The following is a 20,489-nucleotide window of genomic DNA, read 5'->3' on the forward strand; positions in this document are numbered from 1 at the left end:
ACCTGCCACCATGCCAGGCTAATTTTTTGTATTTTTAGTAGAGACAGGGTTTCACTATGTTGGCCAGGCTGGTCTTGAACTCCTGGCCTCATGATCTGCCTGCCCCGGCCTCCCAAAGTGCTGGGATTACAGGCATGAGCCACCATGCCCAGCCCCTGCATTTCTAACAAATTCCCAGGTGGTGGTGATGCTACCAGTTTGCAGACCATCCTTTGTGCATGACTATTATAGATCATGCCTTTTTCTATTGTGGGCCTTTTAGTTGTGCCCAAGTAAAGCAAATACCTGTTTGGGGGAAAAACTAAGTTCTCATTAACTCAAGTGCAAAGTTTCAGACAAATAAATTGGGTGGTCAATTGGAAGCATAATTTGGGTGTGTGCTTTTCCGTCTGCAGCTTCTTTGCAGGACTGTTGACTTTTCTCTGTATGAATTCAGACTAACCTCTGCCTATATATTTTAATTTATTTTATAGTCATGTACTTTCTTCTTGAGCCACAGTTTGCAAAAGCTATAGAATGGAGATGAAGTGACTGCAGGCAGAACATGCTCCTCTCCTTGCGTGACAATGGAAAAGGGACTAGCCCTTCTTGGAGCAGAGTACCATGGTCGGGACCATTTTGCCATTGCTATTATAATATGGTGCTCTAAGTGACTAACACAGAATGCAGTGGGGGTGGCACTAAGACTCCACCTCATCCCTGTTGGTGGGGGATGGGCTGTCTTTGCTGTCACTAATCCTGCAAAGACTCCAACCTAGAAAAAGGATGTAAGAAAATGAGGATGTGGCAGGCAGGCCTCAGGCTTGGTACTGTGATGTTTCCTGTCTTCCCGGGGCCTCCTGGTTGTTGGTCCCTGTGCTGCAGGTTGAATAGAGGAATCTTCTAGAAGGATTCCCATTGAATAACCTTCCAATTTTTACTACCCATGCATAAGATGTACAGATTTTACACAACTAAGATCACTCTTGACATTTTGAAATCTGTGTGTTCCACTTACTATATTGTGAATATTTTCATAAGTGAGCACCATCCTTAGACTTTATCTGCATCTTTCCTTCCTCTGCAAACTGAGGGTCTTTTAAATACCTGAAACTCTGATCCAAGTAGGCGTGACAAGAAGTAGTGAATCAGGACCCCTCAGCTTGAGGGAGCAGAGAGATGACCAGACCACATGGCAATCTGAGACCAGGAGAAGCAAAGGCTGTGTGAGAATAAGTGCCGAATGCCTTGCTTCTGGGAGCCTGGGATCAAGAGGCTTGGACCTCAGGGGCAGGGAGGGAGGGGACAATCTCAGGTTCCCTCTCGTGCCTTCAAACCCAGCCTCTCTTCCAGATCACCCTCTGAAACAGTGTTTTCTGGAGTAAGGTCTAAAGATTGCCTGTATTTATTTATTAGAAATTCAGATCACTGGACCCTAAACCATATCAATAGAATAAAAATTCCAGATAGGGCCCAGCAATCTGCTTTTTAACAAATTTTCTAGGCCTGGTGACTCTTATGCACACAGAAGGTTGAGAGCCATTTTTAAAGGATTAGGCCAGGCTGGGTGCGGTGGCTCACGCCTGTAATCCCAGCACTTTGGGAGGCCGAGGCGGGCCGATCATGAGGTCAGGAGATTGAGACCATCTTGGCTAACACAGTGAAACCCCGTCTCTACTAAAAATACAAAAAAAAATTAGCCGGGCATGGTGGCGGGCGCCTGTAGTCCCAGCTACTTGGGAGGCTGAGGCAGGAGAATGGCGTGGACCCAGGAGGTGGAGCTTGCAGTGAGCCGAGATCGTGCCACTGCACTCCAGCCTGGGCGACAGAGCAAGACTCTGTCTCAAAAAAAAAAAAAAAAAAAAAAAAAAAGTGGGGGAGAAAGGATTAGGCCATGTTTATCCCCTTCTAGGCTAAGTTTAAATGGAAAGAGCAAAAGAGACGACTTCCCAACCTCCAGAGTATCTTCCCCCATCCACCATAGCCTGGAATAGCTTTAACAACAAACCTTACTCTTTTCTCCTTAATGAGTGGCCAAAGGCTTACCCAGGCATTCTCCCCAGGAAAGGAAAGACACTGGCAAGGGAATTTTAGTCAATGGTATGATGTCTGCTTTCAACAAGGGGAAGACAGCAGAAGGAATTGGCTGTGGTTGCCAATGGCCAGGCATTCACCTTTACCTGGACTCAGATTAATACAAATTGGGCACAGTGATGCTTCCAGCCTGCCTGCCTTCTCTTCCCAGGCAGCCTGGTGTCAGAGCAGGGACTCTGACACCAGGAGCTGACTGTATACAGCCCAGCCTTCTTCAATGAGTCTTTTTTTTTTTTTTTTTTTTTTTTTTGAGATGAAGTCTCGCTCTTGTCCCCCACGCTGGAGTGCAATAGCGCGATCTCAGCTCACTGCAACCTTCGCCTCCCGGGTTCAAGCGATTCTCCTACCTCAGCCTCCCGAGTAGCTGGGATTACAGACGCCTGCCACCATGCCTGGCTAACTTTTGTATTTTTAGTAAAGACAGTGTTTCACCATGTTGGCCAGGCTGGTCTCGAACTTCTGACCTCAGGTAATCTGCCCACCTCGGCCTCCCAAATTGCTGGGATTACAGGCATGAGCCACCACACCTGGCCCTTCAATGAGTCTTTTATGAATTGAAGTTTCGACCTTACATCAATTGGCAGTCTTTGTACATCTCCTTCTTGGATGAAAAGGCAGGTTAAAGAAATGGTCTTGACTTTGACAGCACATTAGAATCACTTAGGGGACTTTTAATAATCTTGACACCCAGGCCTTGCCCCCGACCATTTAAACCAGAGTCATTGGCTCTCAGGGGATCCAATGTGCAGCCAAGTTTAAGAACCACTGATAGTGTTATCAGGATAGGAGAACTTTGTACATACCCCAGGGAAGATCGTCTGGCCAAGAGAGCACAAGGAGAGGAATCCATAGTGAGAATCCACAGAAGGGTATCTGCAGACTGAGAACAGCCCCAGGCACATAGAAGGATAAACAAGTTCAGGAAGGATGGAGTTGGAAGACATTGAGCTCTTCCAGGGCCAAGAGGGCACGGGGAGGGCAGCTGCATGCAGATATTTTGGCCAGATCACCAGAGGTGTCCAAGAAATTACATATTTGACAAAAACACTTTTCCAATAATTTTTATTAAATACAGGAGATGATTTAACAGATGATATTATCTGTAAGAAGTACTTTTAAAAAAAGTTTAGTAGAAATAAGAAGATCATAAAACATCTTATTTTCCTTGTAGCTCTTTAGTGCTGTCACAGAGGACAATGAAAGGCAGGTTTCAGGATTTTTTTTTCATTTGTCTTTCAGAAAGGGTGGAATGCAAAGCATTGCTAATCAGAGAAAATCCCTGTTTAATCTGCATGTAGGAATGGATTAAAGAGTGTCTCAGGCGAAAGTGACTCTTTGTAAAGAAACAGAACAAATAAATCCTTCCTTCTTCATCCCCCGCATCCTAACCTCAGGTCCAGTTCTTGAGTTTCATCCTTTCAGTGTTCATAGGGCTGGTCCTCCTCTTTGAACCAAGATCTAAGCCTACACTTTCCCCTTTACAACAGGAAGATGCAGCAACTGGCAGCAGGGACCTCCCATCCATGCTGTGAGAGCTTGTTAGGGCCTCTTTCAGAGAATGTTTCTAAAAACCTGGATTTTAACAGATCACTCCTTCCTCAAGAGTGCAGCAGCTCCCCGGTGTCTACTGAATCAAGCCTGAGCTTTTTGTCATGGCTCAGTCACTCAGTCTCACCCTGAGCTCCATGCTCATATAGAAATTTTATTTTTGTTACTAAATTTTAAAACAGCTCGATGATAGAAAATTGAAAACTGCCAATAAGAAAAAGGAAAAGGGCCGGGCGTGGTGGTTCATGCCTGTAATCCCAGCACTTTGGGAGGCTGAGGAGGGTGGATCACTTGAGGTCAGGAGTTCAAGTACTGCAAGAACCCCTGGAGGCTGCTGGCTCAGCCCTTTGCTTTATCCACATATACTTGGGTATCCTTAGAATACCTGTGCTGGTACAATTGACCTGGTGTCTCCAATTTATATGTTTCTAAAATCAATTTGGAGTAGAAATCTCTGTAATGTTTTCTTTGGCCTATATAGAAACAAAAATGCATCCATGAATACTTTTTACTATGAACGGATTTTTAGAAACACTTTTTTAAACTTAAAATTTAAATACATTTAAATGCATTTAATTTAAAAATAAAAAAATTAATGATCATCATTAGATCTGCTGATTCTCTAGTTGACTTCCTCCTTTTTTAGGTGTTTAATATAATTGACTCTGAGTTTCTTTTTAAGATGCTACTAATATAGTATATTTTATTTTTGTTACTAAATTTTGAAACAGCTATATGATAGAAAATTGAAAACTGACAATAAGAAAAAGAAAAAGGGCCGGGTATGGTGGCTCATGCCTGTAATCCCAGCACTTTGGGAAGCCAAGGAGGGTGGATCACTTGAGGTAAGGAGTTCAAGACCAGCCTGGCCAACACAGTGAAACCCTTGCTCTACTAAAAATAGAAAAATCGGCTGGCAGTGGTGGCGTGTGCCTGTAATCCCAGCTATTTGGGAGGCTGAGGCCTGAGAATCACTTGAACCCAGGAGGCAGACATTGCAGTGAGACAAGATTGCACCACTGCACTCCAGCCTGGGCAACAGAGTGAGAATCCATCTCAAAAAAAGAAGAAGAAGAAGAAGAAGAAGAAGGAGGAGAAGGAGAAGGAGAAGGAGAAGGAGAAGGAGAAGGAGAAGAAGAAGAAGGAAGAAGAAGAAGAAGAAGAAGAAGAAGAAGAAGAAGAAGAAGAAGAAGAAGAAGAAGAAGAAGAAGAAAATGGAGTTTATAAGCTGGCATCCTTGGATCTTCAGGCTTGAAACTTCTGAATGTTCTTTAACCCTTTCTCTCTCTCTTTGACTCTTCATCTCACATCTCTAGTCACATCAGAAGGGTGAGGAACAGCAGCCAGGTATCAGGAACAGCAAGTGCAAAGGCTCAGAGGTGAAACTGTCTGAGATGTTTCGGGTCCAGTGAGCAGCTGAGAGTGGCAAGAAAGTAGGTGTTGAGAGGATGTTTACAAGACGAAGATGAGACCGCTGGGAGCAGAGACAGATAGTCAAGGGACCTGTTAGGCCAAGGAGATGGGGGGTTACAGGCGTCCTGCTGGAAGCCCTTGGAGACCTTTCCTCGGGGTGTGTCATGATGCGGTTGGAAGAAAGGAAGACGACCTCGGCCTGGGACAGTGGTGGCTGGGACACCAGTATGGAGGCAACTCTGCCAGGCCCAAACCTCAAACTCATGACAGCATGGTACCAAAGGCAATGGAATAACACTAGGAGCGCCCTGTGGGCCTCAGCTGTGCGAAAGGACCAACAACTCTCAAAGAGGACATTACTGAGACAAAGTGCCATGTTGGCCATACTGGGGCCTGAGATAAAATAAATCAGCAGGACTGATTCTGTCTTCGTTTAAAATTCCGGTAGTTTCTTCATCATGGATTTTTGGGCATTCATTTTGATTTTTAAAATATTATATTAAATACTATTTGTATCAATTTATTAATGAGGGTTACCCCTTAAAATTTAATGTCATGATTTGCTGTTTTATACATGACTCATTTTGTTTTATTCCACAAATATTCAGTGTGTGCACACTGGGCATGGCACATGCAGGCTACAGAGCTAACCTGAACACAAACCTGACCCTCTTGTAATGCAGGAAAGGGGCCCCTTTCACCACCTTATCACATGACAGAAACCTTCTGGCCTATGTGAAGCCAGGGGACAGATATAGGCAGACTGGAGAATTCTCTGATTCACACAAAACCTCCTCCTGTCAGGTCACTTCTGTCTTAAAGCTGAAGTCTTCAGCCACCAACCCATCGTTTTGAAGCAGCATGATACTTTTTAGTGACTATCCTGTTATTTGCATGCAGCAGGACTCTTACGACAACTTCTCCCCCTCCACTCTTTCTAAAGCCTTGTCCATTTCTGGCACCGGCTTCCTAATGCTCACTTCCTCCAGCCTGGCCTTGCTATGAAATAACAGGAATTATATTTAGATTTGCAAATTCAGCACTGGAGGCTGCTTCCTTCTGGAGAGTGAGCTCATGGTGGAGCTGGCAGAGTTTTGACAGCTTTGGCAGTCCATTCCATGGTGTGATAATGTGAACAAGCCCCTCAAGGTCGAGTTAGTGGCCTTCTCCTCCATTTCACAGATGCAGATACTGAAGCCCAAAGAGATCAGAGATCATGAGCGTCTCAGACTATACAGCCGACTCCGAATTTTGCCTATAATTAAGGTAGTCACAGAAATTTGGAAGTGAGAGAGACTTTGGGAATATCCTGGGTCAACCTCCTCTTATGCCAAGGGAGGAAATTAAATTCCAGGGAAATTTTGTGATTGCCCTGAGATTAATTTAGTTGAGGACTCCTCCAACTCTTTTAGTCATACCTTTCCTTGCCCTTCCACACAAGGCTCGAGCCCCCTGCTAGAGAAGGTGGGGGGTACCTCCATGGCCAGATGTAACCCCCACCTTCTTATGCCACAGTTCAGAGCTGTGATTATAGTACAGTAAGCCATTGTTGAAAGAAGCGTCATGCATGCCAGTGATCAGACTTGGAAAATCAATAACGGTAAAAGCCAGCATTTATTGAGCATGTGCTATGTGCTAGGTACTTTGTGTGCATTATCTCATTAACCCTCATAACTACCCTGTGAGGGAGGTCCTATTATCCCCATGTTTATATTGTGATAAAAAACACATAACAAAAAATTTACCATCCTAACCATTTTTAAGCGTCCAGTTCAATAGCATTAATATATTCACATAGTTGTAGTTATCCCTGTTTTTATAGATGAGAAAATTTGACTTAGAGAGGTTAAATAATTTGCCCAGATCCTACAGCAAATAAGTGATAGAGCTGGAATTCAAAATCAGGTCTGATTCCAGAGCCCATGCTCTCAACCCACTCTGGATGATACAGGCTAACTTCTTTCAACTTGGCCCCTCACCAGGGCAGGCGACTGGCTTCAGCACCTATGGGCCTCTCTGGATACCTTCCTCTCTGCCCCTGCAGACAGCATCCATTCCCTCTACCAGCCCAATAATCTTTACTGTGACACATGTGCCCCCACCCCTGCCTTGCTATTGGTCCCCAAGGTTAGACATTGTTCTAGAGGGGAGCGTCGGCTCTTAAGGGCCTGTTTCAGACTTTGGGAGGAAGAGGGAGAGTGGAAAGAGGAAGGGACAGATGGCACGGGAAATGGGAAGGAGAGGGGGTAGGGCATGTGGGAGTCAGGAGGGTATGCGGTAGCGGCCCTCTAGGGTTTAAAATGTGCTCAGAAGTAGGGTGGCTGAACAGAGGAACTGGAAGAACACCACCATAATCCATGCATCCTTTCTCAACACCCAAGGCAGAAAGGCCCCCTGAGGGTCCTGGAGTGGAGGAGCTGTGTTCCCTTACACACAAGCATCTTGCTGCCAGGGCTGTTTCTTACTATCCACTTATTAACCGTATAAAGTAATTTATAAGTTTCTCCAAGCAGTTCACACCCTACCTTTTTTTTTGGCTTGTTTCTTTTTTTCCTACTGAGATCTGCAAATATTTTGTGGTAGTCTTTGGCATGTCTGAACAGCTGAGCTTGGTTATAAGCAGTCAGAAACTGGGCTGACTTGGCACAAGCAGGAGTAGGGATGATTCCACTAATACCCTGTGTCCTTCAAAAACCCTGGTACGATTTACCCTATCAGAGGCAGTTAGGCATCAGGCGCACCACCCTGAGACTGATGAGATGGCAAGGAAATGATGCTATACCTGCCTTAAGAAGTTCTTAGAAGCTTTGTCACTTGATTTGACAGCTGAAATTGGCATGGCCCTTCCCCTCTCTGACTTTAGGGGCCAGAGGTCCTTGGGGCTTCCAGGGATACAACACTTTCCTTTCCTTTAGCACATTGGAATGCTTGCTGGACCCTGCTTTCACCACCCATCTGGCAGAGGTCTTGGATAAAGGGAAACTTCCTCATAAAAGCAGATTGCAAAAACCAAAAAAGTTAAGGGAGACTCCTGTGTTCATAGATGACACAGACTCTTGGGTTTGGAAGAACACTAAGAGGTCATGTCATTTAGTCCCTTCTCTGTGTCTGACTCTGATGTGCTCATTGTTCTGATGAGGTGCTGACAGCTGCACTGTGCATGTGTTCACTGTCTGTCCTCTACCAGCATAAAAATGCGAAATTGACGTCTCTTAAATCGAACGAGCTGCCAATAAGTTTGTAAAACCAAGCGACTGATAAGTAGTTCTAGTCATGTTTCTGAAAATGCAGTTCTACATAATTCCAGCAAATAAAAGTGTCTTAAGAATTTGAATATGTTCTTTTAAAAAATTAACTTAATGGGGGAAACAGGAACTTTGGCTATATCTACATGGCATGATATATATAGTATTGTCATCTACTTGTCCTGGCATCCATTTCTGCAGGTAAAAGCAAAGATATTTTCAGGAAGTAAAGAGTGATTTTGAGGGATGGCATTTCTCATATATTGAAAAAGTTTGACCCAGTTAAATTCTTCTTGGCTCTGAGAAAACAAAGATATTGGGAATGTCTTATATGTAGGGGTAAGGGTGAAAGGAAGCATTGTAATTCATTAAAAGCATCTACAAATGTTTGTCAATAATACATTTAAATAAAAACCTTGAAACAATATCTTTTTTTTTGAGACAGGGTCTCATCTTTTTTCTTTTTTTTTTTTTTTTTTTTTGAGACAGGGTCTCACTCTGTCACCCAGGCTGGAGTATAGTGGCGTTATTTCGGCTCAGTAAAGCCTCAACCTCCCTGGCTCAAGTGATCCTCCCACCTCAGCCTCCTGAGTAGCTGGAACTGTAGGCATGTGCCACCATGCCCAGCTAATTTTTTGTATTTTTTGTAGAGACGGGGTTTTGCCATGTTGCCCAGACTGGTCTCAAACTCCTGAGCTCAAGGGCTTTGTCCACGTCGGCCTCCCAAAGTACTGGGATTACAGGTATGAGCTTCTGTGCCCGGCCAACAATATCTAGTGGGTCAAAAAAATATATAATCATGGGTCCCCAAAATACACTCGTTTATGGTAAATATAGGAAATTGTTTAATTATCAATTTTTAAATTGTGGTGAAACATACATAATGTAAAATTCACCATTTCACCCATTTCAAAGTGTACAACTCAGTGGCATTTAGTAAATTCACAATATTGTGCAATCACCACCACTACCTAGTTCCAGAATATTTTCATCACCCCTAAATAAAACCCTAGACCCATGAAGCAGTCATTAGCAATTTTAAAGCAGATTTTCAAAATAATTTACTTTTGAGGTATTTTCATGAATAGCTTTTGTTTTCGTCATGCTAAGAGGTTGTTAACAGAATTTACCCTAATAGGTAGCATCGGGTATATTAAGCCCAATCATCTAAGGTTGGTTTGGCAACTGTGATGATCTTCGAGTATGAAGATGATGTGAAATCAGAAGTCCTGCCATGGTAAAAAAGAGAACTTTGACCCTGAACAGGCTGTAAAGATCATCTAAAAGCCAAAACCATCATATATATGTAGAGAGTTCATTTTTTTCAATGATTTTGTATTACATTTGCCATTTTCTTTTTTGAAATTATAGTTCTCATGTTTGTATGTGATTCTCATAGTTATTTGCACTAAAATGAAATATTCTTTCCTTCCTGGTATGTTCAATATTGAGTAGGGACATTAATACACTTTCTATGCTGAAAAATTATTTTTCATACTGAAGCTTTTTATACTTTGAACCAAGTAAAGTTGTAAAATGAAGGGGAAAAAATAGAATGGAGCTGGGGGTCATTTCACTCTAGGTATGAGCTCAGACTTTCTTGTCTTCTACTCCAAGGACCCTTGGTCATAGCCTCCCTCTGGAGAACTCCCATTTACTTAGGTGTGGTCTCCCACCTCTGGCCTTTCCCTCCTTCTTATCACCATGTTCCTGAACAATGTTCCATTTATCCAGCTAAACTATTGATTGAACCACCTCTGTGAGTGGGTAGGAGAGTTCTCTGCCCCCTTGGTCTGAGTTGGTTATCAGATAAATGAGTCCTGCGTAGGTTCTTGTGACAGATGACTCAGTGCCTGAACCTATTACACTTAATGATGTTTAATTTTGAACCAGAACATTGAGACACTGCCGTATCCCATGTAGATGCCTCTCTAACAACACAATCCAGGGCACCAGGGAAGCACAGACCAGGAGGAAGTGGACATTCATTGAGCTCTTACTCTCCAGTATACAGAGGTACCGTTCTAATACCCCTGCTTTATGTTATATATTATTGAGATATTATGATTCCCATTATTCAGATGAAAAACCTGAGGCTAAAAGGGATTAAGTGATCTTCTCAAAGACCACGAGCTTAAGTGCAGAGCAAATGTTCAAATCCACGTCTGCCTGATTCTTTCTTTTCAGTAAGACAAAAACACCTTCCAGGGGCACCTCTTAAAATACCACGTTGGTGCCATGTGCTTGGTCTGTATATAAGACCAGCTCTGCTCTTCATAATTATAACTCACTCTCAGATTACCTGAACGATTGTGGGAGCATTCTTTGCAAAATATATAGCAGTAGGATACCAGACACGCCTGAGTCAGTGTGGAATTCAAGTTTGGGCCTGGAACACACAATTGCCTGAAATACTGACAGCAGGAATCCTCAGAAGGCTTTCTGACTAGTAAGTGACTGCTTTTTTAATTTTAAAACAAACGTCCATGAAAAGTAAAGAACACAGACAAAGCTTGAATGTTACATTGGCCAGTAAATTACACAGGCAGACATGGAGGGGTCATTCTAGAGCTTGAACAGGTGACCTGGCCTCTCTGGGCCTCAGCTTTCTCATCTGTGGAATAAAGGGGCTGGAGAGATGTCCTTTCAGTCCTCGCAAGGCGAATCTCTGTGCTTCTCCATGGAAGCCTGTGTCTCTGCACATTGTAGCAGGAGGCAAGGCCCGAGTCCTCATGGAACCCACGACCAGCACTGGCTGCATAATTTCTGGGGCCCAATGTAAAATGAAAATGCAGGGCCCCTTGGTTGAAATTGTTAAGAATTTCAGGACTGCAACAGCAGAGCATTAAACCAGGCACAAGCTCTGAGCACAGGACCGTGTGCGACTGTATGGCCACACGCCCAGGAAGCTAGGGACCTGTGCTGCGTGTTCCCTACAATGTGTGAAGGAAGGGAATCTGGAGTAGGTCTGGGGCCCCCAGCCAGCATGGGAGGCAGGGATGCTCCTGGGGTAATGAGAGCCTTCCTTAGGAAACTGGCCAACAGAGAAGTGTGGCTCAGCTAGCAGTCACCACATGTCCTTCAAGCTGGCTTCTTTGTCTTGCTTTTGAAATTAGCATTGAAATAGCCATGCTGGGCTGAGGGAAATGATCTGTTTGGAGGCCTAGACCATAGTGCTGCAAAAGGGTTGTGAAAACATCAGGTTAAAAAATAAGGCTGCAGGTGTAGCTTCTGGTGGACTCCCTTTCAGAAGGGAGGTGAAGGCAGGACAGGTAGGAAAAGGTGGTGAAATAAGGAGGAAGGGCTTGTGGGGAGGGCTCTTTATGCGGGAGCAGATAGCCCTCAGCTGTGGAACAAAGCACAGGGAGGAAGGAGGTGAAGTCAGACTTTCTTGCTCATTGCTGGATGGAGACAAATACGCCAGTAATGAGGAGGCTCAACACACAGTGAAGAGGAGCAACCTCCTGAGAGAGGGTTTCCACCGCAGCAGCCAACCCCAATGTCCAGTGTCAGCCCAACACAAAAGCTGCTTCCCTACAGCTGTGCTGGGGAACCCTGAGGTCATGTGGGACCTAGAGGACGGCAGCCAGCATCACACTTCAGGGTGCTCTGCTCTCTTGATCTGGAGCAGGGACTTGGGTAGGGGCTGGAATTCCACCCCATCAGCAGGTGAGGCCCATTTCTGGAGCAACAGGTGAATCATACTCTTAATTCCTAATAATGTGCATGGTTCCTAGGGGCCTAGGAAGCCCAGCATAAACGTGGAATGAAAAAACTAAGGCTGCCTTTGAGCGCTTAAACCTCAACATCTGACAGAGCAAACACAGAGAAGCAAGGTCACCCTCAAGAAGCAGAATGGCCCCAAGTCTGTGAGATTTAAGGGGGACCTGATGGAATGTAATCACCAATCCAGAGACACAGGGTGTCCAATGGGAGGCAGTAGCGGTACCTCTCTGACCTCCATTCTGCAGAGACAGAGTCTTGGTTAGGTGGACTTAAAAGGCCTCCTTAGTGAGGCTCTGTCTACAGTGGGCAAGAGCAACGCAGCCCTGCAAGCCTGGAGGCAGGATTACCCAAGAGCCTTGAGCATCTGACATTGCAACAGACAGCACAGGCTCTTCTGAGCACAGGACCCTGGGTCCTTCACATAGACCTCCTCTCATCATTCCTAATATGCAGAACAATCACACAAAGCGTTTCCTGAGATCCAGATACAATCAAAACCAATTTAAAGAGTTATTTTGGAGGGGGACAGGGGAGACATAGAAATGCTTAATAGAGCTGGAAAAAAGTCTTTAATGAAAAAGATTGAACCCTTAAAACCTACCCATTGGTTTCAAAAAAACATATACACACTGGCCAGAGGGAGACCAGACAAGACAGGGTGAATCCTGCTCCAGAAACTCTCCCAGCTCATGGAAGAATTATTCCAAATACATTCCTCTTGGACACTGCCACAGAATTTTCATATATAACCAAGAAGATTAAAGGATGGACAAGCAAACGCATTTCATCTCTTCTCCACCAGCTGCTTTGTCTTTTATCCAATGTCTTCAGGCAACATATTCTGCTCTAGGACAAGCACAGTGTGTGCACCTCTGTCCAGAATTTGGCCTTAATATTATTAATATTATTTTTGAGACATGGTCTCATTCTTTCACCAGGCTGGAGTGCAGTGGCATGATCTTGGCTCATTGCAGCCTCAACCTCCTGGGTGATCCTCCCATTTCAGCCTCCTAAGTAGCTGGGACTACAGACACATGCCACCACACCAGACTTATTTATTTATTTATTTGTTTATTTATTTTTGTAGAGATGGGTGTCTCGTTATGTTGACCCGGCTGGTCTTGAACTTCTGGCTCCAAGCAATCCTCCTGCCTCAGCCTCCCAAAGTGCTGGGATTGCAGGCACGACTCACTACACCCAGCCAGAATTTGGCCATTGGATCAGACTCACAAGCCCTTGAACTTCTTAATGGCTGTGTTATCACATAATATGCTTTTTACCTCAACATTAAGAATTTCCACTCCAGATTTGCTCAGTCCACTTGAAGAAGTGGAAACAGACTATTTATTCCAAGATGACCTTATGTCTGGAAATCTTTTCCTGCTCTCACTTTTCTACCCAGGAGAGAGCAACTTATACCTCAATGGTGCATATAGTTCATGGGATCTAGTTTTGTTTGACACAACTTTTTAAAAGGAACATCAAATTGAAATGCAGGCCTAAGGATTTATTGCCCCTCCTCTAGGCAATCCCTCATCCAAACCATCCCAGACAGGAAACCCAGTGTGATCTGAGCAAAGACCACAACAATGGCAAAGATATGTATTGCCTATTCTGAATTTTAAATACATATTGTCACTATAAGCAAATAGAAATGAATATTTGCTTATTGTTCTGAAGAGAACATTTCACTTAGTCTGAATCAGGGTTTCTCAACAGTGGCAATATGGACATTTTGGGCCAGATGATTCTTTGTTGTGGAGACTGCCCTGTACAATGTAGGATGTTTAGCAGTATCTTTGGGGACTAACTACTAGTGTCTGTAACACTCCCCAGTTGTGACAACCAAATGTTCCCTAGGGGATAAAATTGTCCCTGATGGAGAACCATTGATCAAAATGATCCAGCTATGTCTTGCAGGAGGCTGGGGAAGGATGCTTCTGTGGAGTCTATTAAGAAGCCAAAGAAAGCCAAGTATTTTAATTTCCCTAGAACAAGTTAGCCTTTAATTTTTCTCTCCCTTTTTTTCTTGCTCATGTAAGACCTTCTTTGAAAATGAACCAAGCTGATAAATTCTCCCAAGAACAGATGGGGTTAAATCACCTGTAGGGAGAAAACAAGAGATCGTCTGTAAATACGTGCCTGAACAGTTTGGCACCAGCCCAGTTCTTTTCAATCCAGTAATCTAGGAGGCAGGGCTGGAAAATAACTGTGATTTGGTCCTTGGAAACCTAATCGATTGTATCATAGTCCATTTGGAAACATGCTGTGTGAAAAGGAAGGTGCTGTTCACCCATGGTACACAATCATTGGGTCCAGAAGAGAGGTTCCTCGGACATGTGGACTCTGGTTTAGGGTTTTCCTAGCACAGCCATGCCCAGAGTGGGTGAGGAAGTTGCCTTGCGTTTTCTTGGCTGATGACTCTGAAGTCCACTCGCACTAAGCCAGTTTCTGATAACGTGGCTCCCATGTGGCTTGCCCACAGGGAGGAAGAACCCTTCTCAGCTGCTCTGGGTAGTCCATCCACTGGTGTGGCACAAGATGGTCCAGTTAAGTGGCTTCTCATCCAATGGGATGCAGGTAGGCAGTGTGAGGGGATGGGAAACCAGACTGTCCAGGAAGTGGATCTAATCTCCACCACTACATGCTGTGCCTCCTGCCTGCAGCTCCCCTGAACTTTGCCACCCCAGTTAAAAGGAGTTGGAACCACAAATAGGAAGAGCAAGAGAGACAGCAAATGCCACTCAGCATGGGTGGGTTGAGGTACTGGTGGTTGTGTTTGCTTTTTATTGACTTGGTATACTGACTAAGTGGCAAATACTCTTCTGGGAACTTCAGTCCATGTTGTCTCACTTAGTCTTCACACAAGCCTGTGAGGAAGGCATCTCTAGTTTCATCTGGCAGCTGGGAAAACTGAGGTGTAGAGAAACTGAATGGCTTCAGCTAGTAACTGTCCATTAGAATCAGCCCTGTTGGGCCCCAATGGCATGGTCCTTCTAAATATATCAAGAAATATTTCCTGAGAGTCCTGAGATAAAATGGTAGCCTTCGAGAATGTAACATAGGTCGAACATGGTCTCTGTGCTTAAAGGATCACAGCATCAGAGCTGAGAGGGACTTTGGGAAATGTTCTCATTTTGTAATTTGAACCAAACAAACATAGGGGACATGGGGGAGCTAATAACCTATCCGGGATGTTGTGGAAGAAAAGGAAAGAAAAGGCATATATGCAAAAGCCATAAAGAAAACCTGCAGGGTGTGGTAGGTGAGTGGGTATCAGCTGAGGTGGAGTGGGAAGGGTGACTCAGTGTGAGGGCTGACGAGGATACCATCGACCAAAACAGGGAGGATCTGAGAGGCAGCTAGTTGTGGAAAGGTGAAAAGAAGGTGAATTTGTTTCTGAAGAACTGAACCAGAAAAATCAAGGAAGTAAAAACTCCAGTTGAAAACTCCAAGCCCTGAGAAGAGAAGGCATGTCTCAGAATCCATTAGATAAGGTCTCAGTGAGACCCCTACCAGGAAGACCCAGACACCCACGGCAGGGCTCTGTCATGCTTAACATTATTAGTCACTTAGATGAAGGCAGAGAAGGAATGTTTGTCACATCTGCAGTCCATGCAAAGCCAAGTGTCACAGATGTCAGAATCAATAGACAAAATAGTCAAAATAGCCAGAAAGAAGAAATGGAACCAACATGAAACTAATCAGGGATCAATGGAAAGTCCCTGTTTATCTTCAGAAAATCAATTACAGAACTATAGAATTAGAATAACAACAGTAATGATATTAATAGCTACTATTTTTAAAATCCTATAATCACTATGTGCCAGTTGCTTCACAGAAAAATTTATTTAAACCTTACAATAGCCCTACGACATTGGTACTGTTATTATTATCTTTATCTTACAGGTGAGGAAACCAAGGAGATTAGGCAATCTTGCCTAAAATCACAAAAATCTTGATTTTTCTAATGGAAAAATGCCATACTCTTTAATCAATAAGATAACTGGGGAGACCCGATTTGACCACACTTGTGTCAAAGACGTTTTCTAGTTGTAAAAATGAGCAGGAATGTGTTTGTTTATGCTACAAAGAAAAATACACAAGCACAGATGATGAGTCAATTGGGAGGTTATTAAAAACTAAACATTTCATTTTCAAGTTAGTTTTACTAATTTGAAAAGGGATATTTGCAAAGTGATTCAGGATTGTAAATTTTGAAGTGTTCCCCTAGAAAGGTGAAGTTTTTATGATCATAGGAATGTTTACTGTGGAACGATTAAGAACCCAGGGCTTAATCAACTGAAAGAATCAACTGAAAGAACCTAAGTTGATTCAGTAGGAATCAACTGAAAGAACCTAAGTGTCTATGGACTCCTACTAACAGAGAAGCCTACTTTAGCAGGCCTCGGTGGGAGCAAAAACATGAGAATCTGTGGTCACAAGCAACTTAGCCATCTCACCTATCTCTATTCTTATACAGCAGAAACTCTCAAGGTGGTGACCTGTCCCCAACTGGGTTCATCCAGAACATTCCCTTTCTTCTTCATTTTGAGAATTCCTTGTCTCCTTCCAATCCTGCATGCCCTCCTTTCCTTGGATGACTCTGCTTCCCCTCTCCTCCTAGTAATTCCTTCTGCTCCACTCTCTTTTCAGTCCTGGGAATATACTCCCTGGATCAAGGTCATTTCTTTCAGTCCTCTGGATGGACACTCACTGTCTTTCTATTTTTGTGGCTAAGAATTTGAGCAAATTCTCACCTAAGCCTAAGAGTATAAACATAATTGTCCACTTTTATGGTCATCTGGTGCCAAATAATTACACGGTTAATCAACCTTCAGAATTGATGTCAACCAGTCAGGACAGAGGACACAAATCACAGGAGCAAGTATTTCATCTATTGACTCCTCACCATCCCATCTATCTAATTATGGAAAAGAGTTAAGATGGTGCTTTGAGCCCATTGAGTTTACAATTTCATTTCTTTGAAAAGTTCCACGTCAACAGTACATTTTACCACAACAGGATGATTCTATAAAGACAACTGAGTAATCAAGTGGAAAAAAAGTTACTTTTATGTAAGCAGATGAGTGTAGTGTATGATTATCCATGGTATAATTTTGGTTTTCTATCCCATAATCTATGGTTGTATGTTGCCCATCAACTGCTCTGTGATCAAGCTGGACTTTGTTGCAAAGGGAGGAATCATAAAATGATTTAAGTTCTAGCACCTTTACTTAAATTCCCATCTGGATTCCCTGAAAGAGAATGCGTTTCTGTATAGAATATGTCTGAAAAAAAAAACATTTGGAATCCTCCTGTTCATTCAGAGGAGGGTGCCTAGTTAGTTTCTTTGCCATGTCTTTCTGCCCTCTCTTTCCCTCTTCCTTCTCACTGCCATGTCCCAAGTCCAGGCCTACAACCCTGGATGCTTGGGTTACTTAAGTGCTCCTCCCTCCCACCAGATCCCTGCCTCCAGTGTCCCTCCCACTCCAACGCATCCTACCAGGCTCCTTTAAGCCTACTGTCATGACATTGCTAACAGCTAACAGCATAACCTGTTCTCCAACTCCCTATGGTCAGGGCACTCACCATCCTTTGCAACCTGGACCCACCCTATGTGTCAAATCATACCAGGACCTTCAGGTCCCACATTCCCTACTCTTTAGTTTCCGCTGGACAGAAAACTCTCCTCACCATCCCACAAATGGACCATACTTGTGTTAAGCTTTGAGTGACAGCCTCTGTATTTCCTCCCTCCCAGCATATAACATGTTTCCTCCAATTTTCCAGTATTTTATAATTTTACCCACCTCTCAAAGCCTACCTCTTAAAAGTATCTTCTCTATGAAACCTCCTCCTGCTACTCTAAGTCTCTTCTTATATTCCTTCAGTCACTTACAGCTTCCATTGTATCACCCCCGCCCCTCATGAGGGTGTAGCTATTTGAGACCAAGGGCAAGAATGAGGTGCCTTCTTGTCCCGTCAGTGCTGATCACACAGCAGCACTCAACAGCATGTTCTTGAAATGGTTGAATGCAGCTGATGTTGCCTACTGATCCCAGATCATTGGTGCATTTCACATTACCTTTTACCAAGCACCTCCTAGGCATAAGACCTGTATTCTACTGTGAAGGTTGTCCCTCTGCCAATTCCAGACTTTCTCTTAAATATTGTCTCAAAAGCTTCAATTCTCTGGCTCCTTGTTATCTGTGATTACTTGTCTGCTACATGTGTCACATCACCCCCTGAACATTTGGCTAAGTTCCAATATGTAGTCAGAATAGAAAACACTCCCTGAACGGAGGGGAACATCACACACTGGGGCCTGTCAAGGTGGGGGACTAGAGGAGGGAGAGAATTAGGAGAAATACCTAATGTAGATGACAGGTTGATGGGTGCAGCAAACCACCATGGGACGTGTATACCTATGTAACAAACCTGCACCTTCTGCACATGTACCCCAGAACTTAAAAGTATAATTTAAAAAAAAAACTGTTAAAAAATGTGAAAAAAAAACGCACTCCCAGAACTTTAAAATTTCCAGTCTCTGAAAGCCATGATGCCATTACAATGAGACAAAAAGAAGATCTTCAAAAGCAAAATTTGGGGAAGTTGTCTTTTCCATAGCTCCTTGACTCACGCCCATGGGGCCGCTTCTGGTTTATTCTTTTTAAGAGGCTTGTTATAGATCACTGTTACATTGACATGAGGGCATTGGAAAGAGATCTAATCCCTCCAAACACACTTGTCATATACACCCACAAAATAAATGAGACAATAAAACAATGAATAACAAATGATTATAGCTATCCTTAAAATTAAATAGTAACCGGCAATAAAATGGGTGAGGACTCAGTTTAGAGAAACCCTTCCTTAGAAAAGTTGGTTGCATTCAGATTCTAAAAGTTGACCTTCAGTAGAATCTAAGCCCTTGGCATTTGTTTTATTATCTCTCCAGAGCTTTACACTTTATTGTAAGAGGCAGCTAAAGCAAGTCTCTCTTGTTCCTACACATTTCTTTAAGAACTCAGTCCACTTCCCTATAGTAAGTGCCACCCACTGGAAACTAGCAAAGCATTCCAGGATTTCAGTATTTCTGAGATGCCATAAGAGCACTGGGGGGGAAAAAAGGAGATGAAGAAGGGTATTGGGTGGGGAAAATCTTACCTCAACTTCTGACTGGCGGGGACGGTTATTTTATTAAGCTTGTCCATTCTGTTTGGTAATTGTAAGAGACAAGAATAACTGTCCAGTGGTCCCGTCAGCAGTTCCTGGCCCTCCTAGGGAGCAGCATGGTAAGCCTCTGGTCTCAAGGGTTCCGGCCACTCAAGTCTGATTTCTGAGAGTGCAGGCTGCTGGCAAACACCCCTGCTCTAGGGAGAAGTAAAACTTGCCCGAGCACATAGTCAAGTTTCATGTTTCTACATAATCATGTGATCTGGATAGCCAGCCAGCTTGGTGATTACTCCACTTTGTGTAAACTTTAATAATGAAACCTATTGGGCATGCAAATTTCTTTCCAGCTGCTTTCTTTTACAATCAGATTTGTAACCAGGTTAGGACAAGTTTCTGGCTGGTCATTACTTCCTGTTTGTCCCAAACACATATAGTCTGTTTCCAGCAGGTGCGTGCTATAACTGGGAACTTCCTGGGCTCAAGGAAAAGCAGAGTAATCAAGTCCATCTGAACCTCTCTTGGAGACTTTCTGCTTATTTGCATAAAGTCATGGATAAGCTTTTTCTACTTATAGAACCATTATATAAAAATGGCATTTTTGTGCTTTTTCCTACTCCCTGATGCAGGCAATACATTTAAAAATAAATATCAGGTTGGCAGTGGCATGGTGGTAACAGTTTACTCAGAGAATTAGAGTCTCTCTTTTTCTGGAGCTCTATTTAAAATGGGATGGGCAATTCTCTGTTCATCTGGGGGTAGGGATGGATGACTCAGGAAAGGGGAGATGAACTCCATCGTCAGATGTGCAGCCTCCTTATTGCCTGATAGAGTCAGGAGTTACCTTGCCGATAGCCAGATGCTTTCAAACAAACCAGGATGTACCCAAAAGTCAGATGAGAACAAATCTAACAGTTTCACAACAACGCAATTCCTACATCAGGCCATTCTGAAGTCCTAAAAGCAGAACGCCACTCCCCTCCTTGCATTTGCCTCTTCCTGTCCTGTCCACCACTTGCTCATCACACCCAGTGACAACGCCAGACATGAGGCCATCTCAAGCTCAGACAGGTGGGGTGAGGCTGGGAGGAGGGAGCCATACCTGCAGGGGCTGAACCTATTCAGAGAACTCTACTTCCCTCCTGGAAGACTTTATATTTCCTTCTGCCTAATCTGAAAAATGCTGATTTATCTGTTGTTTAAAGAGCAGCCCGCAGTCCAGGGTCAGGGAGGAAGAAAATGGCAGGGAAGGGACCTTTTGTACCTGGACACACTTTTCTGCAGCCATCGAGAATGCCCTGCTCACCC

The 20,489-nt window shown here is 43.7% G+C and overlaps 1 protein-coding gene across 1 annotated transcript in view; it reads right to left on the reverse strand.

Annotated features, from left to right (window-relative positions):
• The window catches only part of BLNK (B cell linker), a 79,264-nt gene extending 59,871 nt beyond the window's left edge, over positions 1–19,393 (reverse strand). Inside the window, exon 1 of the mRNA XM_002821026.6 lies at positions 19,176–19,393. Within this exon, the coding sequence (XP_002821072.1) occupies positions 19,176–19,222 (47 nt within the window). The 5' untranslated portion in view covers positions 19,223–19,393. The remainder of the gene's footprint in view (positions 1–19,175) is intronic.
• Positions 19,394–20,489: the final 1,096 nt, after the last annotated feature.

Source organism: Pongo abelii, chromosome 8 (assembly GCF_028885655.2).
Source record: "Pongo abelii isolate AG06213 chromosome 8, NHGRI_mPonAbe1-v2.0_pri, whole genome shotgun sequence".
In the NCBI taxonomy this organism is placed as follows: Eukaryota; Metazoa; Chordata; class Mammalia; order Primates; family Hominidae; genus Pongo; species Pongo abelii.